The following is a 21,139-nucleotide window of genomic DNA, read 5'->3' on the forward strand; positions in this document are numbered from 1 at the left end:
GAAACAAGGGAAACTAGTACTTCAGTATTCACAGATATGAATAAATTTGTTGGGTTAAGTCCCCTTAAAAATATTTCTCCCTCATGCATTTTCGATCAAGTTGATACTTTATCAGTTATGCAGAAAATACGACCCGCGGGCCACATCCGGCCGGCGATGTTGTTCCTTTCGGCCCACCGAAACGTCGGCACAAAGTAGAAAATCTCTTTAAAAAAAAACAAAAAAACATTGAAATAAAATATTTCCCAACGTTAAGGTAAATAGATTGGTGTCAATAATAAGCCAATCTATTTGTTTTATAGGCCCTAAAGAGAAAGTGTCTCTTTTTAAAGAATGCATTTCAATACGTCTGCCTTGAACATAGCATCTTCATATCGGTTCTTGTTCTAGACATGGGCGGAAATCGATCTATCCTTCCTAATGTCAACATCTAATGGTGCGCACCTTTCTGCACTATCTTGGATGGCGGTTTGTACGGCAAGATTACAACATTGCCCCCTTCTAAGCGCTTTTCGTACCGAAAAGAAACAGCGCAGTTCAGGTTTGACAGTTCAGGTGGAGGTCGATCGGGGGGAAGGGGTCCAAGTCGGCAGGGAGCGTGCTCCCCACGAAGTCATCTGTTCTCTGCGACCGTAGCTTTCTCTTCTTCAGTTGCAACGATGACGTGATTGTTTGACACATAGCACTGTTTTCGTCTGCACAGCTGTTGATTGGACACGCTGTTTCAGCAGACTCTCCCCCGACAGACGCCTCTCAAGGGAGCTTCAGGTTCACATGCAGCCACGTTGAGACCAGAGTCCAATGCGCTCGCAGTCATTCTCAACTAACAGTCTCACGTCTAGGAGATAGGTCACTTCAAGGTCAAGTTGAAGATGTGTTCCAAAGATGATGGCAGGAGTATAAATACTTTGTTGTTTGTTTTCTGTGTGAAGTGCCGCAAGTACAGTTCATGCTCAACTTCTGGATGCAGTTATCGAGCTTCGAATTTCTCTCGTGTTGGGGAAAAGTAAAGGCGGTTGGTCGTTAACCGTAGGCCCCAGAAACTGATAACCTTTACATCATCCGGTCTATAGACCACAAAGTCTGAAAGGGAAGCTTTACTTTTTTTTTTTTACATTATTGTAATTCATGATTTTCAATAAACCAAATCACTTCCTGGTCATCTAATCTTATCTTATAGTTTACAGACGTTACTTTTAAAAAGAAGATGTTAACGCCCTACGCTTTCATTTTGTCAATGTAGTCATTCATGTTAATCAATGACTTAAACTCTGTCAAGACTTTGGTTTTCCTGGCTGATTCAAGCAACTCATTACTTGTCTTAAATTAACTCTCTAGTTCTAATAATGTATTAATAAGTCATGACACCACAAGTGGTGACTAGAATGAAAAAAACAACACTTTTATAGAAGGTTCAGCAAATATTACAAACTTTTATGGAAGTCTAGATGCCTATTTTATTGCTAACAGCACTCCATAGGTGAAAAGGGACGATATTTTACTAATATTATCTTATAGATAACAGACGTTACTTCAAAAATCAAATCACGTCCTAAGCATTTTCACGTGTCAATCTAATTATGTATGTTAATCAGTAACCTTTACCTGACTGCATCCTTCAGGTTTTTCAGAATTATCTTTATGTCTTCATGTATTCAATGCAGAATTCGTGTTTGAGACCAAAGACTGATTTGAAATGTCCTTTTTAATTTTTATTTATTTATTTATTTTAAAAACCACTATATCTGAATGGGATCTCTACCCGTTACCCCAAGATTAAGATTGGATTAATTCTTTCTCTCCGTAATTATTTTTCCACGTTTTGAAGGCATTCTTCATTTTCCTCATTACTATTTCACTCCCCTGTTATGATTTGGCTTCAATAGCTTTGTTATTTGTTATCAGAAAATGTTGTATCTGGTATAGAGTTAAAGGGAAATGTATGCTCTTTTTATACAATTCAAAATCAATGTAAAAAAATTAAACATGTTTTTAATTTTATGAGGTCAAAATCAACGATGGTATCGTCGATTAGGAGAGAAAGAGTTAAGAGACAAACGACACTAAGTCATACATCCATGTGAAACTTAACAGAAAAACAACGTATGAAGACACGGAAAAAGAACCAAATTGATGATGACAAGTTTGGGTACATTAGAAGCTTTCACATTTTTTAAAGGCAAATTAACGTGTTTTATAATCCGAGATCTTCATATTTGATATCTTATCTTATATAATACAGACGTTACTTCAAAAAAGAAGATGATGTCATGCAATCAGTCATGCATATTAACCAATGACTTAAATTCTGCCTAGTCACTGGTTTTCCTTGCTAGCTCAGGCAACCCATTCCATGCTCTAATAGCACTAGGGAAGATATTTCTATGGAAATTGAAAAAATGAATTAAATATAATTTGTACATTTGAAAAAAAAAAACTACGGGATTCTGCGAGATGATCTAATAATGGTCAGAAAATGTCAAGATGGCGTCCGAAAATTCTAGGCCTAAACTCTAATATAAGCCTACATTCGCCTACATCTCGCGCTAGTTGTAAAACTAAGTTTGATAACGAATGCAACCGTCGAATGTCAAGCTAAACCTCAAAGTTCATAAAAAGCTCCTTTCACTTATGCCGTCAAGACAAGTCAGTTTACATCGGTTTGTTTCGCTATCCAATTAGAAATGCACACCTACACGTAGGTCGGTAGGACCTACTCGGAAATGAGCTACAACAGGAACTACATGCACCAGTGTTTCTCAAACTGTAAGGCGCGACCCCCCCTCCTTCTTTTTCCCCCGGGGCGCGACGTTCGGGCTAAAAATGGGAGGGGGGGGGGAAGGGGCAACGAATTTATTTTTTTTTAAATTAGGGGCACCACCGGTAAAAGTTTGAGAAACACTGATATACACAGTACATGATAAACACCGCAAACGATTTCAAAATGCACAAGTTTCGGTGTAATTGTATGTATTAGATTTGGGAGTTTATTTTATTTTTATCACTTATCAAAGGTATTACGAGTTATATAGGTGTACAGTACGAGTTACAACCCTTTCTTAAATCCGGAAAGACTTCCTTCCTGTCAATGAAATATGCAGATAAATAAATTAAAATGTAGATCTAATTGTGATTAGATAATTGTATTTACCATAATGTAAGAAGAAGATGAGGCAAGATTGAGGTAAAATACAGAAATTGTTGGCATCAGCTTTTTAAATATATTTCTGGAGTATCAATAACGTAACATTGTCGCATTTAGAGCTAACTATCTAGATAACATGATATATTGGATGATTGGTTTGAAGTCAGGAGTCAGTCAGGACGATTTATAAATATATAATATACCAGATTTAAAATCTAGATACAACTGCATTTGGTTACTTTATGACTTTTTTTTCCCCTTAACCCTGCACAGTCCAGAGGCGGCCTTAGCAGTTCGCGGGACACTGTGCAAGTGTCATTTCAGGGCCACGAATATTTCTAAGATGTGCTGACGGTGACTTTTCTCTTTATCGCGGACAAGGGGGTTCCCCTAAGACAACCACTTACCAATACCCCCCCCCCATAATGCCGCCCATGCCCAGTATGCGTCGCCTAGAGTCTCATTATTGAGATAGTATAATTAAAGATAAACCCTCTCACGCCAGGGCGGAAAGCTCTCTTCACAGAGATCGGCCACAGGCCACTTCCAGAGGTCAATTCCACAGGCCACTTTCACGGGCCACTTCCACAGGCCAAATCAACAAGCCACTTCCACATGCCAAATCAACAAGCCACTTCCACAGGCCACTTTCACGTGCCAAATCAACAAGCCACTTCCATAAGCCACTTGCACAGGCCAATTCAAGAGGTCACTTCCACAGGCCATTTCCACGGGCCAAATCAACAAGCCACTTCCACATGCCAATTCTAGAGGTTACTTCCACGGGCCACTTCCACGGGTCACTTCCACAGGCCACTTCCACAGGCCAAATCAACAAGCCAATTCCACAACCCAATTCCACGAGCCACTTCCACTGTTCCACAGGCCACTTCCAGAGGTCACTTCCACAGGCCCCTTCTACAGCTTCTTCCCAGCTAGTGCCTATGGATTTTAGGTCTTCTAATGCGATGACATGTCATTGACTATTCGTCCGCTTGATGTCCATCACACCAGGCAGATTTCAAGATATTAAGAAACGTGTATAACAGCCACAGAGCACCGAAGAGCAGTGTAGGGGTGACCGCCAAAATACCGCGCATTATGGGAGCCTGGGACCCACTCTGATTTGTGTATGATTCAGGCGCTTGAAAAGGTCGAAGATGAAACCACACAACCTAGCCCCGGTTCTATGTACAGCACTACACAAAATACGTGTGGCGCTGGTTCTGGAATATGTTTTGTCTGATCATCCCTTGTGTTACAACATTATGTTGCGCATCTTTTGTTTCCTTTAGTTTGGGTTAGAGTAGGAATATCTTTGACTGAAACTAATTTATGATTGAAAATGTTATAAAAAGTAAAGAATGTGAAACATGGTGAACGATGAAAGTAAAAAAGAGAGAGAGAGGAAGAGGGAGAGAGGGAGTGAGAGGGAGAGAGAGAGAGAGAGAGAGTATTGGGTAAAATAAAGACAGACGAAGATAATGAGGGGGGAACAATAAACTACATTATATTTTATGTATTTACAGTGCAATGACAACTACAGTAAACATTTTAAAAGTTCTAAGCAAATTCTATAGGATCCATGATCACAAAACATTAGAGTCGTCATTTAAAAGCAGCGTCTATAAACTGTATATTTAACTATGCTTGCTTTTATCAATTATTTTCAGGTGCAAATCAATGCATGACGTTAACGACACAGTAAAAACCTGATACAACGTCTTCCACTTTCAGGCTTTGCCCAATGCTAGAGCTACTAGGCCTACTAACAAGGCATACGCACTGAATCCATTTCTCTGTGCTGATCAAAACAAAGGTGTACTCTCTACTGGAGACTTCTGCAGGTGGGAAACTACACATTTCTAGAAATGGAAGCTGGCTATCAATCAAAGCAGGGCTTACAGAAAAACAATATTCTCGCCCAATCAACATCTGCGGTACAAAAAGCGGACGTTTCCATTCAATCAACAACAGATTCACGTATTGTTGATGTTTGTACCCAATCGACTACAGCTTTACAAAATATGGACGCCTCCACCCAATCAAGCAAAGGAATAATTTTAGATGCACACTTGCTAGCTGCCAGCCCTCCTGAAAGATTTCTTTATGCAAATATCATTAGCCCCAACGTCCGCCACGACACTTTCCTTCAACCCGGAAGAAGTAACGACGACTATTTGGGGATGACCTCACCAGCCTTGAAACCAAGCAATGAAAGACTATCTGTTGCTATGATTTGTACCGACCAAGTTTACTCTAGCCTTGTGCACAAAGAGAGATCACCCAGTGTACTGGAGATTCAAGAGCAGACGACATTAAAGATGAATACGTCACCTATGTATGCATTGGTAGAACTACCTCAATATGGGGCATTCTCTGCCCCGTCAGAATGGAGTGGAGGTCATGCAAAGAGCATGGGTCAAACTGGTTTGTTTTACTAATAATTTTAAGTGAAATACAATTAGATTATATTACGACATCAACTGGTAAATATTGATAAAACTTTAACGACAGACATGGATTTTTTGTTTGTTGACATTTTGAAAAACAAAAGAATAATGTTGACCTAATCATGTTGACGGTAAAACGAATGAGATCAACTTGATATTTTGACAAGATTGAAATAAATATCTACATTCACAATCACATTGGTTTTAGGATAATAGGGAGTTAAGAATTGCATTGAAAAATGATGAGACAAAGTAGTGATTTCAATGGCAGCTAGACCTTTGACCCTATACCATAATAATTCCTGTTAACTAGAGTTGACTATAATTCATTCAATAGAAATGAAATGAATGACAGGACATTAGCTATTGGTCGGCACGATGTGGCCCACACAACAGTTCTCATATCTCTTCGCAGCTGATGTGTCTAATAGAAGGTATCTAATACTGTTTGGGATAAGCGACGTGGCAGATTCTGTAGGGTGTAGCACAATGTGCTGGGAGCTGCCTAAGAGTCACGGTCACATGATTTTTCTAAGGGTTTACTAGTGGCGAAGCATCCACGGCGCGAAGGGGTTCAATGAATTCGGGCCTAGGACCATTAGCGGCCCACACCAGTGACGTAACAACATGTGGGGGTTTCATTGCATTTATAGACCCATGGGTTGTGCCCAATTGATCCCTAGGGGATGACACTTTGCACTTTTGTAAAAGCCCATTTAAAACTACTGGCTTTGGAATGTATTTTGATCAATATACGGACTACTCGATTTTTAGACGCGCATTAAATTAGTTTATGGTGGGGGTGGGGGGAGGCCCAAAAACATAGTTTTGAATCCGGGCCCACGGGTAACTTGCTACGCAACTGGGTTGACTCCCGAAGCCTTTTCGATGTTTTGGTACAGCTGCTGGGCAGCAGAGGTTCCAATTCAGTTTTCTTTGTCCTAGTCAAGGTTAACGAGAGCCTCCTGGTTAAAACTTACTGAAGAGCAAGGGACTGGTTGTCATAGAAACTTGCTATTGGAAATATTGTTTTGACTGGTATTTATTAATCATGATTAAGTCTATTGTCCTGTGGCTAGCTGTTATATAGATAATAATTAGGGATGTATTCAATCTATTTGCAGCGGTTGCACCGCCATCGTACGCAGAATGTGTAGAGACTGGCTCCGCAGTAGTGGATACTCCCAGAGGTTATAGGTCATTCCAACCCCAGGCTCAGTTCATTCTGGAGAAAGAAAGGGGAGATCATTTCTCTTTAAAACCAGCCTCACGCCAGCAACGTGAACCTATGGTAAGTTATGTTCTTCCATATGTTCGCATTGTTCAAATTATACACTCCTGCTTCTTGTTTGGTTGTACCGATGCGAAAACAACCCTCCAAAGCTAGCAAAACTCTTCCTCTTATATTAAAAACCTCAGAACAGCACTTACAAAGCTCAACAACAACAGCAAAAAAACTGTTATTCAATGGATCCCAGCTCATATAGAACTAGATGGAAATGAGAAGGCCGACACACTCGCCAAGAGTGGGAGAACTAACTCACTAATAAACTCTGCACTCTATCCAGAAGAATTGAAGAAATAATTCTTAATAAAATAAATGAGAAATGGACGAGCTCTCATCCAAATCACAAGAAAGATGACGCTTACTACAAGCTATCCTGACAAGACCAACGTCTAATCTTTTGACTCAGGACTGGACACAACAGAATGCGACAACACATGTACCGGAAGCTCAAAATTGGAACCAGTTAAATCTGCCCATGTGGAGTATCACCAGAGAATGCCGACCACGTCCTCCAAAACTGCTCTCTTTATCAAGAGGCCCGTATAAGACATTGGCCTCAAATCACCCCAATAGAAAGAAAACTATATGGAGAGCTCCCTGATTTGGAAACCACTGCGCAGTTCATCTCATGTATTGGTCTGGTCATCTGAACATAAAAATGAGAACGAAGAAGAAGAAGTTTGGTTGTAAATGTAATTTAGATTGGTAAATATGCCGTTGAATAGAGATTGATAACGATTCGTTCTAAATACCGTGCGTAGCCAGCTGCATAGAGTTTGTGCTTTAAATTATAAAGGTCTAATTCACACACACACACACACACAAAGTTCACACATTATACAAACAAGATAACTGAACCAGGTTTACTCAATGGTTATGAATACTTCTCGTTCAAATTCAATTATGTGGAACTCACAAAGTTGAAAGCTGTTGAATGCGATGTGTGGCCGAGTGAGACAACCCGCTTGGTTACCTATCCAGTCTGTCGAGCTCACATAAAAGATTAGACCAGAGCGTACTGAGCATGCCAAGACATGAAAGATGCGATATAGGCCTACAAAAACACGCAGACTTTTTTGTTTGGATTGAGTCTGAAGTGATGCTCATCATACATAAAACACTGAACCATAATCTTCAAATACAAAAACAAAGTTTAATAAAAATACTCTGAAAGACACAAAGATAAAGGCACATTCCTCGTCCCATTTGCTAGGACACATTTGTACAAACACTCCTTCTTCCCTAGTGCTATTAGAGCATGGAAAGGGTTGCCTGAGCTAGCCAGGAAAACCAGTGACTTGGCAGAATTTAAGTCATTGATTAATATGCATGACTAAATGCATGACGCGTAGGACGTAATCATCTTCTTTTTTGAAGTAACGTCTGTATTATATAAGATAAGAAGATGCTCATCATTCAACGCTAGGAAACAACAAAGATAAGAAATAGATTTGATTTTAGGCACATCGGCACAATTTAGGCCATGTCGTGCCTGTAGATAGAGAAGGAGAGAGAAGGTGAGAGAGGGAGCGAGAGAGAGAAAGAGGGAGGGAGGAGAGAGAGGGAGAAAGAAAGAGACGGAGAGAAAGAGAGAGAAGAGAGGTTGAGGAGGGAAAGAGAGAAAAAGAGAGAGAGAGAGGGAGAAGAAAAAGGGAAAAAACGAGAAAGCAAGAGAGGGAGAAGAAAGAGAAAAAGAAAGGAAAAAGCATATCCCGGCACACTTCAGTTACACACACTCATATATAAACAAGTAGGTAAAAGGCATCCTATAAAGATTTTTATCAGTATCAATGCTCACAAGAACTGTCCATTTTCAGGTCCAGCCAGTGGTCGGTAATGGAAGCTTCGAGATCCAAGAAAAGTCTGACTATCAAGCCCTGGCATTTATTTCCTGTTTATTTTGTTGGCCAGTTGGTCTGGTGGCTATTTACTATTCAAACATGGTCAGTTTAGTCAACATATAGTGTAGATATATATATATATATCGATCTGCTTGGAAGGAGGTCATCAAGGGATAGACTTTTGGATTCCGATCCAGCTCAAAATTTAAAAAAAAGGGGGTGGGGGCGTACAGTTGAATTCTGTTACCAGTAAAATGAAAGATGACTCGGAGCCTAGGAAAACAGCAACCTTCCTAGTATATGTAAAAAAGTAAAGTTCCCCCATTCAGGCCTTGCAATCTATGGGGCAGATGATGCTAAGGTCATTTTTTTCTATGGCCAACGGTTAATGAGCAGGGTGTCATGTGGCTAGCACAATGATCAACCACCTTTACTTTCCCCAACTAAAGTCAGGTACCCATTAGAGTTGGGTGGACTCAGGGGAGCCCTAAAAATCCTATCGGTGTCTTTTCATTAATGTTTAGGTAGTCACTTTTGAATTTAGAGAAACCTCATACATTTCCAAAATAATTTAATAATAATGATAATGTCAATGTTCTATTGTCTTCCAGGGTCTATAAGTTTTTCTTAAATTTTCTGCGTCTGCCCTCTACAAGGTCTTTCCTCTGGGGCCTAAAATGTAAATAAATTATTGAATGAAAGGAAACTTTTTAATTTAGACTTTATGGCACATCAACACAATGTGGCCCAGGTACAATTTAGCCCATGTCATGTGAACATTTCCTGATGTCAACTCCACTTGTAAACTTTGAATGAGATGTTTAATAAAGGAACATTTCACTTGTTATAGTTTGCTCAGTGTAATGGACTGAAGTAAAACTATTTTTTCCCCAGGATTATAAAGCTATTATTGATATTCTTTTGAAAATTTATTTTCTGCAGTGTTCTATCGAGAAGTCCCTAGGAAACTATAATCAAGCTAATGTCTACTCAAAGCTTACATTTAATGCTTCAATGGCCGCCCTAGCATCTGGAATCTTGGGCTATTTCTTCATCTGTGTATATGAGTCTATGACAATGCTTTAAGGAACAACATTGAATTAGTTTATAATTAACTGGAGTGTGAACATATTCAAACATTTTTTTAAATTAATATGCAAATTTTCTTAACCTATCAAAATGTGAAGAAATTTCTTAAGTTAAACACTAAGTTCAAAGACTATGAAACTTCAGCTACAAATGAAAACTTCAGACTGCAATAATTTAATGTTGATAAAATGTCACCAGGAATAAACAAATGTTTAATGCTTTTTTTTTTTTTTTTTTTTCATTTGACATGTTGTAAAGCTCTGGAAGTTGATAGAATTTAAATTATTTATATTTTAATAATTGTCAACACTCATAGGTAATATTCAAATCAATATTTCAATGTTGTTGTTTTTTTGGCATCTAGGTAACATAAAGCAAAAGATAGTACAGCAACAAATAATAATTCAAAGTTATTTCATTAAATGATTCAAAAATCATATATATTTATTACACGTTTGAGGAAAAATTGTAAACAGTTCATATGGTCAACTATACATTCTCAAAAAGACAGAGAATTCATTTTTTTCCAAATGTAAATGTACATCAATACTGACATGAAATAAAAACTGATTTCTAAGCATGTTATAAAAAAACAATATGATTAATAAATTGGTCTCTAATAATCAACTTATAATCAACTTTTATACCTTCTCAGCAAGTGGATATTATTGTTTATTATTTACATTAATTATAAATTTATTACAATATTGTACAAGTGACTATTCACTGCTGAACAATGTTTATATAAAATGCATGATTTATTCTTAATGATACAGTACTGTAATCACATATAACTTTGTCTGACAAAACATAGCCTACTTTTGAATAGTTTAGTATTTTATGAACATATAACATGTTTCAGTTTATCATGATCAAATTCAACAAAATCTTGCCTGAAGAAATCATGCTCTGTCTCATACCATTTTTTTATATTGAATTCTGGGAAGAAAAATTGTATCTCTCTTTCAGCATTTTCTTCTGAATCTGCAACAAAGTTTTTGGTTCAGTGTCAGACATGTACTCAAAATAAAGATGTTATTTGTACATATTCAAGTAGTATTATAGGTGATAATAGTTTTGATTAAAAACATTTTTCACAATTTTTTTTTCAAATGTTTATAACTTACAGTTTAATGTTAATTTCCTTCAGAATATTCAATCATTATGAAAATTAATTTAATATTATTTTATTTTTAAAAAAGCTATTTGAAAAACCTTTGAAATAGTTTTTAATAATCTAAAATTATCAAATGTATTTTACATTAAACAACATGGTTTTAAATAAAATTCTCAATAATGCTTTACAACAACTGTGGTTAGTTCTAGTTTTTTATTTTTTGTTTTTGTTTTTTTTTAGAAAAATGGCAACAAAAATAAAAGTTGTTTCCCTATAAAGTTTCTGCATAAAAAAGTAAACTAGTTATCAATTTACTTTTAAAAAAAATTTTTTTTTAAGTAACATAAAAAAGTAATGCTAAAAACATTTACAAACTCAAAAGCAACACAAACTTCTTTTTCCCATTGTTCTTTTCACAAGAAAAATTCATTAGTTTTAAAGATTTTATAGAATTTATCCTGAGAGCCATCCTTTATGGACAACTTAAAACAGGCACAAGAAAAACTAGTCATCCCACCTCTGTTATGTTGATGTAATCAAATGGGACTTTTAAAGCAGTGGACATTGATGATGACTACTGGGAACACATAATCCCTACACCACATTATGTGGAGAGAGAAAGGAGCTCTTGATAGTAAACAAAATTATTTGCGACAGCTCTGAAAGAAAATCAAAACAAACGAAATATGGCTGGCTCCTTAACCACCAATGCCAATGCCCACCTTTGCCTGTGTTGTATGTGGAAGAGATGTCTCTTCACATTGGGCTCTACATCACCATGAAAAAGTGTTTTATGAGATGAACCATAAGCTTTCTTTGACTGAGGAAGGCCAACAACTCTTATGAGTCGAATTTCATACAATTTGAACTATCAATATTATTGGACTATTTTATATGTAGTTGAAATTAATAAAAGGGAACAGCTAAAATTCAGTATTACATTTCTATTTCTCCAACCCAATTGCTATTCTTTAGGCTATATCATTCTGATTTACCTGAGCCATGGGTACAGTTTCTTGTATCTGTCAGTCCATACAATCCTCTTATACTTAATGGTTCATCATAAACAGTTCTGAGTAAAAAAATAAATATTTATTACTCCAATGACCTAAGATTTTAAGGCCTAAAAATTAAACTAATTTTTTTTTCTTGAAATAATAAAATAAATTAAAGTAATCTATAATAAAGATATTTGCTATTCACTTTTACTTGAGAACTTTAGTTGGTCCCATTAACTTTCTCCATCTACTGATAGCATTGTCACCACATAAAATATAAGTCCATAATGGACCGCTGTAAACAAGAAATGATCAAATCTATTAATAAAAATCTTATTTTATCAAAATGAGTAATGTTAAATATATAAGCCTGCATTGATGCAGAAAACATCAGTGATAATGGCGAGCGTTTGATTTCTCTCTGCGCATCCAACAGCCTTTCAATTGGAAACACATATTTTAAGCACAAACAAATACACAAAAAAACATGGCGATCACCAAATGGAGAAACCTTCAATGAGATAGATTACATTTGCATCTCCAAACGATGGAGGTCATCTCTGTTAGACGTGCGGACCCGCAGAGGAGCTGATATCGGCTCAGACCACTACCTTGTCAGTGGCAAATGTAAGCTCTGATTGAAACGCCAACCAAAACGAGCCACACGACCCCGCCCATTTAATGTAGAGAAGCTTAAAGACGGCAATACTGCAGCACAGTTCCAATTGAAACTAACGAACCGCTTTGAGGCTCTTACAGATATATTGACCCTTGAAGAAGAGTGGGCCAACTTCAAAGATACCACTATTGGGTGCGCGGAAGAAGTTATCGGAAGGAGGTGAGGTTCATACAAGGAACGGTGGATACAAGACAGAACATGGAAATTGATAGATGAGAGGAAAGAGGCCAAACGTAGACGAGATCAGAAAAATGAAACACAGGATTTCAGCCTAGCGGAAGAAGCCTATAGGGAAGCAGATCTGAAAGTAAAGAGAAGCTGTCGGCAAGATAAACGGGACTGGATTGAGCAGAAGGGACAAGAGGCACAAGCAGCTGCAAGCAGAAATGACACAAAAACCCTCCATCGTATAGTCCGAGATCACACTGGAGCAAAGAGTGGACATGGGGCACCAATAAAAGACAAGCAAGGCAAAACTTTGTTAACGAAAGAAGAACAGGATGCAAGATGGGTAGAGCACTTTAAAGAGACCCTTAACCAACTGTCGCCAGACCTAACTTACATATTCAAAGACCCCTCTCCAGACAATGATCTCAAGGTCAAGACACCCAATAACTGCTGAGGAGGTTACCATGGCCATTGCATTGCTAAAGAATAACAAAGCACCAGGACTAGACATGATATCAGCAGAAATGCTAAAATATGGGGGACAGTGCATTGTTAACAGAATGACTGATCTCATCTCTGTTGGCGAACTTCAAAAGTCCCAGAGGACTGGCAAAAGGGAGTTATTGTAAAGCTTCCAAAAAAGGGCAACTTGGCAGACTGCAACAACTGGAGGGGCATTACTCTCCTCTCTGTCCCAGGCAAAGTTTTCAGCACTGTTTTGTTGAGACGGCTTCAACAGTCTGTAGATGAAAGGCTCAGAGAAGAACAAGCAGGTTTCCAAAGAGGCATATCATGTACAGAGCAGATTTTCGTTTTACGAAATATCATAGAACAAAGTCTTGAGTACCAACAACGGCTAACGATCAGTTTCGTGGACTTCAAAAAAGCGTTTGATAGTGTCCACCGAGAATCACTATGGAAAATAGTTAGAGAATACGGTATCCCAGAAAAATTCGTCCAGATCCTACGACACCTTTACAGTCAGTCTAGTTGCTGCATTAAAACAGAAGAGGGAACAACAGAGTTTTTTACAATCGAGACAGGTGTGAGACAGGGGTGCATCTTATCTCCCTTCCTTTTCCTCCTAGCCATCGACTACATAATGAGGAGAGCAATGAACCAGACTGCCTTTGGTATTCCATGGCATGAACAACTCCGATTGACGGACTTGGACTTTGCTGATGATGTTGCACTACTCGGGGCTACAAATAAATGCATTCAAGAAATGACGGAGAGCCTAGACAGAGAGGCACCCAAAATTGGCCTCCGCACAAACTTGGATAAGACTAAAATTATGCGAGTGGGATATAAGGCAAAGGGTGTCCCCGTCAGACTTGGCGAGTCAAAGCTTGAAGAGCTGGACAAGTTCACGTACCTTGGCAGCATCATAACAAATGATGGAAATGCTTACCATGATGTAGCGTGCCGAATAGGAAAAGCAGGGAGCATTTTCCAAAGGCTGCAGCCTATTTGGACTAGCCAAGCCATTGGACTCGAGACAAAAATACACCTTCTCAACACAATTGTCATTCCAACTGCTACATATGCATGTGAGACGTGGAAGTCATCTGTCAAAATTGAGAAAAGACTAAATGTGGCTCAACAGAGATGGCTGAGACGGATTTTGGGAGTCAGTTACACAGACTGGATCTCAAACAAGGAAATCGTATGCCGAACTGGGAGTCGAACACTTAGTGAGGTTGTGACTGAGCGTCGCATGAGGTTTGCGGGACATGTTCTACGTCAAAATGAATTATGCACACCAAGAGTTGCGATAACATGGAAGCCAAAACGAGGAAAGCGCAAACAGGGATGTCCTCGTATTACCTGGCGACACACCTTCATGGAGGACCTCAGAACAGTGGACACCAGGTTGGAGGAGGCTTCAGACATTGCCAGTGACAGATCATTATGGAGACAGCTTGCCGCCCAATGCGCCGAACGGCGCGGGAGGACCTTAGTCTTAGTAGTTAGCATTGATGGAGGAGTATGGTTATTTATGTGCTTGCACAATCCTTTCCTACATAGTTTACCCCTTCCAACAGAGATGCTCTCTAAAAATGCTTTAAAAACCAGCTCAGGCACCTCTAACATGGTGCCACACCTTCATAGAAGGCCTAGAATCTGGTGGTACCAGCTGTACAAATACTCCTTCTTCCCTAGTGCTATTAGAGCATGGAATGGGTTGCCTGAGCTAGCCAAGAACCAGTGACTTGGCAGAATTTAAGTCATTGGTTAATATGCATGACTAAATGCATGACGCGTAGGACGTAATCATCTTCTTTTTTGAAGTAACATCTGTATTATATAAGATAAGATAAGATATGAACTAGCCCTAAAACACTATCCAACAGAGAAAAAATGAGCAGATTTTCAAACATAGCTTCTGGACTATAATGGAATGTAATTATTATCAGATATTATTGTCTTTGCAGCCTCCCAATCCTCTAGCAGTACCTTATCCAGCCCAAGAGAGATGACAACAATAATCAGGATAATCAAAATTTAATACCATAATCATTACAGTGAATCCCTGGACACTAGGCATCATGGGAAATGAAAAGGCTGATTAACTATTAAAGGCTCAGCCTGGCGCCACCGTAGAAAAATCTAGTAGTGGAACTAGATAGGCTAAGTACTAGTGAACAAGGCCCTTGCGGTATTCCCTGGGTGAGCTTTTTTTTTTTATCTCACTGGGGGTAGGGATGGAACAAATAGCCCGAACCCCAGTCCAAAAAGTCTGCCATGCTGTTCCACAAAGGGGGCCGCCATCAGTAACCAGATAGCTGGAGGGACAGCCCCTCATGGAACAGTGGAGGTAACAGTAAAGGAATATGAGACAAGCTTCCCATGGTTAGCGCTGCCCTCTGCCACTTAAAGCGTGTGGAATAAATAGTACCGGGGGCGCTGTGTAAGTGATACGGTCCACTCCTACCCAGTCATTATGGCCGCTTCTACTGGGAGCCCTCAGACAGGCCTGGTTGTTGGATAAAATCCTTTCTAACAATCAAAGGGATAACGGATTCCCTACTGGACTTCATTAAAGGTTAACTTTAACCCACCATGCCAAACAAAGAGTATTAACTTCCTCCCCTGCAAATAGCAATCTTCTACCTTTAGATTAGTACATTAACAAAATAAATCTCACACACCCACTCCTTTGTAAACACTGCACTCATGCTTATGAAACCGTAACGCTATATCCTCTATGAACGCCCTAACTTAATCCACCTTACTACCACTAAAGCCATACATAACCAACACTGTATGGCAGGGCTAAACAACTGAAGAGAACAGCAAACCTTGGGACTGTCTGTAAAAGAGCTTACAGCACAGAAGCAAAAAAGCCGGCTAGAAGAAGAAAGGTATATAACTCATATTTTTTCACTATCTTGGTAGGAGTAATTTTACTCCCTCGACAATGCTGACTGAAGTGTTGATCAAATAAAGGATTGCACAAAAGAGGTTTTCCCTAGAAGCTAAGGCATCATCTCATTTTTACTGGCATAGTAGAAGGTTGCCAGGTCATGTTTACACTTAGGACTGTTATCACAACAGTTCTGGGTTCAAACCCTCCTAACATCTCCTGCAGGAGATTTGGGTAAGCACATTTCATTTCAAAAACAGTGCCTGAAACTTATAAAAAAAACAACACCGGCATGAAATAGCAGAGAGTGTATGGTTAGCTAATCAAGCTAAATAGGTGCTAAAAATAGTGAAATTTATATAGGTGCTAAAAATAGTGAAATTGTATTGATAAGATTAATTATAGTTTAAATGTAATTAGTTCAAATGATAACCTAGCAAAAATAAAAACTATTACCTGCTCATAAATGAAACCAATCTATTCTGGAAAAATTTTCCTGTAATGAAATAAAACATACATAGCTGTTTATTTATAATTCATTACATAGAAACTTTTTTTAAAACATGATTTACCATAAAACTTGTTTTGCTTTGGGGGAAAAAAACTTCTGTACTTAAAATAGAAAATACATTCCAATATTCTTATATTCCATTTAATTAAGATAGTTCTAATACTCTCATTGCTCATTCGTCCAATGTATAAAAAGTTTACACATGCCTTTATGTTCTGCATAAAACTGCTCAGCTTGAGATGTTGTAAGGATCAGTCTCTTGGATTCTATCACATAAAAACCATTCTCTAATATCATCCTTGTTACATTCTGTAACAACAAATCCATAAAACTAAAGAATTAATAAAGTTCTTACATGGTTAGAATTAATAAGCATACTACAAAAAGTAAATGAAAAATTAGGAGTGTATTTTTTTATATATGACAATGACATGTGGTGAATTTATTATTTTATGAGCAGGGATAAACATATAACTCACAAATACAAAATAACAATCATTTAATTTAAATAATCCATGTGTAGGATATGGATATTTTAATTATGAAAGCCTGATTTTTTTTCTCTCTGTTATCTGAACATTTAAATCCTTCAGATTAAAAGATAATTACATAATACCCCAAACCTTCTGCAGGATGGCAGGGGATGGCTTTAGGCAGGGTTCGAACTGAGGAAACCTGTCTAGAAGGATTTAAAAATAACACTTAAAAAATAAAATTGAAACAGAAAATTTATGCACCATGTACTATGCTGCTTCAAGCATAAATATTAAGTATGTTTGCAATTATACAAATTTTGTATGATAGTTACTGAATTACAGTCCATGAATTTAACTTGAATATATCTAATGTTATAATTTACTCACTGTAGTATAATACAGCATCATTTTAATATCTATATTTACAGCTATCTTTTTAGATCTAGATCTAGATTCGAAGTGAAATGGAGTATAAATCTATAATATATTCTAGCCACAATAAGGCTTGTCTTCGAGTCACAAGATTAATGAGGAATGCATTATTTCCTGTGAGTACACAGACCCAGCTGTGACCAACATATTTTGCCACACAGCCCAGACATAACCATTTTCTGCTGGTGGTCAATTTAGATTTTTTTTTTGCCATCTACATCTGTTCCCAGTTATGGACTTTCTTTTGGCTTCAAAAATGTATCCTACAGCATCTGGAAGTGATCTCCATTTGTCCCATTCCGATACTTAATTCAGCCAGGTGCTCTCTTCTATATCAGTTAAACCAAGGTGGTGTCTAAGCTGGTCTTTAAAGCATTTCCATGGGGCATCTCTGTTACATCATCTGCTTTTTGTTCTGCCATAATAAACAATACAAAGCCTAAGAATAAATCAACGGACATAGCCGGTGTGTATGTAATGCTAGTTATTTATAAAAATAATAATTGATTGATTTAGATCTATATGTACTTAATATCTTATAAAATGCTATGATATTATGTGTATGCAGTGCTTTTTTGTAAAAAAAAAAAAAAAGGTGCCGGTACTCAGTGATGGATTGCCTAACTTTTAACTACTAATAAATTAATAATAAATGTTAAAATACAAGAAAAATATTTTTTTTCCCCTCACATTGCAAAAGGTCCCGGTACGCCATACCGGTGCATATTGTCACAAATAAAGCACTATGTGTATGTAATTATTTAGATTATTCAGTGTAACTTTACATCGAAGACCCCTTTGAAGAATGTTATGCAAGTGGCATTCCAGTGTCTATCACTAAGGTCACCTGGTCACAATTGAAGGTTACTACCAGCAAAAAAAAAAAATATGTGTTATAATATTACTAAAATTCCCTAATTAAAGACATAAAGATATGCAGATAGACAGCTTCCATATTATTGACCTGAAAAATCTATGACCTTTGATTGAAAGTTTTACAAAATCCTCCTTGGCTAGGCTCATGGAATTAGGTAACTGTAAGTCCTATTAATTTTTTTATTGAAGGGTGGGATTTTTAACCTCGAAACCACCTGGGGGTAAACTCAATTTCCTCTGAAGATGGTTTGGGAAGGTTTTAAACTCATATATACTCATGGAATTTTGTGACTATTTTTTTGTATTGAAGAGAGAAGTACTAACTTCAAAACCCCCTGGAGGAGGTTTTAGAATCCATGAAAAAAAACTGGAGGGAGGTTTTAGAATCCAAACCCTCTGGAGGGCTTTTTAAACTCAGGACCCACCTTAAATAAGCTCTTGGAAGTAAGTGACTGTAGTTGACTTTAGACTTAAATTGAATAGGGTCTTTAAAAACTAACCCCCCCCCCCCCCCTTGGCAATACGAGGGAAAGTGATGGTTAAACATTAAAACTTTTCCTGCAATAAAATAAAAAATTAATAAAACAACAGTCACAAAATCAGGTGGGGGAGGGGTGAACATCAAAACTGGCTACGCCCATGCACTAGTTACTCTAGTAGTAGATTTTAACTCTTCTAGTGAGTATAATATTTATATTATAATTAATAGTCTGATTCTAAATCTAAATAAGTCTTAGCTTAAGGACTAATTTAAGGCTTAGCTTAGTAAAAAAAATTTGTTTGATCTAGAAATCTAGATCTACTAGGCTCTAGATTATTATTATATTATTTTTAAATCTATTGTCACTATTGATATTCTAATTAGGACTAATTCTAAGTAATCTAAGCCTGCCTAAGGCTTGAGGATAAGCCTAATTGTGCGTTAAATTAATAAATACTAGATCTAGTAGTGAAAGTAGAAGAGTAGGATATAGATCTAGATATAGACTAAAATTATAGATAGAATTAAGAATATTCTAAAATAGTCTAGACTCGACTGGTCTAAACTCTAATTCTCTATCTATTCTAATTTCTAGACCTAGAATAGATTAGATAGATCTGCTCTGATGATTGATCTAAATCTAATAATAATAAGGTCTAAGACTTAGAAGACTTAGTCTAGCTAGATCTAGATTTAGATATAATTATCGGTATACCTAATTATCATCATCTAGATATCTAGAATAGATGTAGATTATGATTTTTATATGATAATGATCTATTATCATCTATCAACTAGATCTAGATCTATGTAGATCTACATCTAGACTCTAGGCTAGATCTGGTAGATCTATCATGTCATGATCATTCAGAAATTCAGATCATGTACAGTACTTGAGTACTGCGTACTGTGCAGTGTAGAGTTGTAGAGCTAGTACTACTAGTTACTAGGTTTTCTGTATTTTATGTTTTCTTATCTAAATCTAGATCTATGAACAGCATTTTAATTAAAAGACAAACATTTAAAATATGCGGGTGTGCAACAATATCTGGTTTTATCAACGCTAAAGTAAGCTGTAAAGTTTTAAATGAAGTCATTGTCTGCTTAGTCTGCTATAATCTAGAACTACAAGTTCAGGACACTTGATGTTATGATTCACGTTTTTAGTAAACCACTTCAAAACATAAGCATTAAAAACATTAACTGAGTAGCTCTAGATATCTATAAGTATAATCAAAATTTTCTAGCGACTAGATCTAAAGTAATCGAAATCTAGAATATGCTGATCTAGATCAAAGTATCTGTAATATTATGGTGGTATTACGTATCTACTTACGTAAAGTAATACGAAGTAATGCCCAAAATACGGCCCGCAAGAAACAATGCCCCACATCCCCCATGGCCATGGGCCATTATCCATTAACATCACATAGAAATATAGGCCTTGTAGGCCCAGGCTTATAAATAAAAAGGAAGATGAAAATAACCTAAGAAAGTATTACTTAACTAAAAAATCTACGACAGATTTTTTTTGGTGCCTCTCTGCGTGTGGCACTCACTTAGGATGACGTATTGGGCATCGTGACCCCTCATTATACGTCTCAAAATCTTGATATTTATTCGGAGTATATAGTTCTACAACCGTATTGAAATAAGAGAAGTCAGTAGATATGAGGAGTGTACATGGGTCGACCTCTGGTAAAATCCTTCAACCATCACAGAGGAACGTTCTCTTTTGGGAGAGATTAGTGACAGTGACTAATGATGGTGTCACAAGTGTGGTTGACTCCAAGAGTTATTACAAAAGTTGTCAAATCAAAGCTAGGGAACCGAGCGTCTGTGGCTTCATTGAATAATTCACCAACAAAATCTATGTGGCAAGGTATCAGGTCGTAACCATGTCATAATGATAGTGTTCAGATTTTTGAGCAATATTTGTCGTTTCAAAAATCCCTCTGCTGCCAATAATGTGTCAAGGGCCCTAACAAAGCTGCAACTAGAACTGATAGACTTAGGCTACATGGGATGAAAGTAAAAACATCCCTGATAAATTTCAAATGATGCAGGCAGTTGATTTCTAATCGGCGTTGCTTGTAGAAACCTGCCTAAATATCGACGGAAAACAAGCGTTAACGATGATCACAATAATTACAATAATTTTCAGTGATGAATCGTGTAGTGAACCCATGTTACGTAATAGTCTCATGGACGAACATCT

The 21,139-nt window shown here is 37.4% G+C and overlaps 3 protein-coding genes across 6 annotated transcripts in view; 1 reads left to right on the forward strand and 2 right to left on the reverse strand.

Annotated features, from left to right (window-relative positions):
* The window catches only part of LOC106057686 (uncharacterized), a 44,829-nt gene extending 40,009 nt beyond the window's left edge, over positions 1–4,820 (reverse strand). The window contains exon 1 of the mRNA XM_056030315.1: positions 4,673–4,820. Coding sequence (XP_055886290.1) covers positions 4,673–4,698 — 26 coding nt within the window. The 5' untranslated portion in view covers positions 4,699–4,820. The remainder of the gene's footprint in view (positions 1–4,672) is intronic.
* Positions 4,821–5,016: 196 nt separating this feature from the next.
* On the forward strand, positions 5,017–10,171 carry LOC106057655 (uncharacterized). The gene is made up of 4 exons (XM_013214960.2): positions 5,017–5,575; positions 6,723–6,889; positions 8,704–8,829; positions 9,670–10,171. Exons 1-4 carry the CDS (start codon positions 5,017–5,019, stop codon positions 9,811–9,813), a joined length of 996 nt encoding a protein of 331 aa, XP_013070414.2. The 3' UTR covers positions 9,814–10,171.
* Positions 10,172–10,247: 76 nt separating this feature from the next.
* On the reverse strand, positions 10,248–20,356 carry LOC106057656 (nucleoside diphosphate kinase 6-like). 4 transcript variants are annotated; one of them, XM_056030320.1, is made up of 7 exons: positions 19,941–20,064; positions 17,832–17,979; positions 16,863–16,965; positions 16,602–16,641; positions 12,143–12,226; positions 11,929–12,005; positions 10,257–10,800 (listed from the first exon to the last, which is right to left on the reverse strand). In XM_056030320.1, exons 3-7 carry the CDS (start codon positions 16,951–16,953, stop codon positions 10,655–10,657), a joined length of 438 nt encoding a protein of 145 aa, XP_055886295.1. In that variant the 5' UTR covers positions 16,954–16,965; positions 17,832–17,979; positions 19,941–20,064; the 3' UTR covers positions 10,257–10,654. The 4 variants fall into 4 exon arrangements, with proteins under 4 accessions (XP_055886292.1, XP_055886294.1, XP_055886295.1 ...); XM_056030317.1 differs by lacking the exons at positions 17,832–17,979; positions 19,941–20,064 and adding an exon at positions 20,258–20,356 and having other exon boundaries at positions 10,248–10,800; XM_056030319.1 differs by lacking the exons at positions 17,832–17,979; positions 19,941–20,064 and adding an exon at positions 17,520–17,816 and having other exon boundaries at positions 10,254–10,800.
* Between the last annotated feature and the right edge of the window lie 783 nt (positions 20,357–21,139).

Source organism: Biomphalaria glabrata, chromosome 5 (genome assembly GCF_947242115.1).
Source record: "Biomphalaria glabrata chromosome 5, xgBioGlab47.1, whole genome shotgun sequence".
In the NCBI taxonomy this organism is placed as follows: Eukaryota; Metazoa; Mollusca; class Gastropoda; family Planorbidae; genus Biomphalaria; species Biomphalaria glabrata.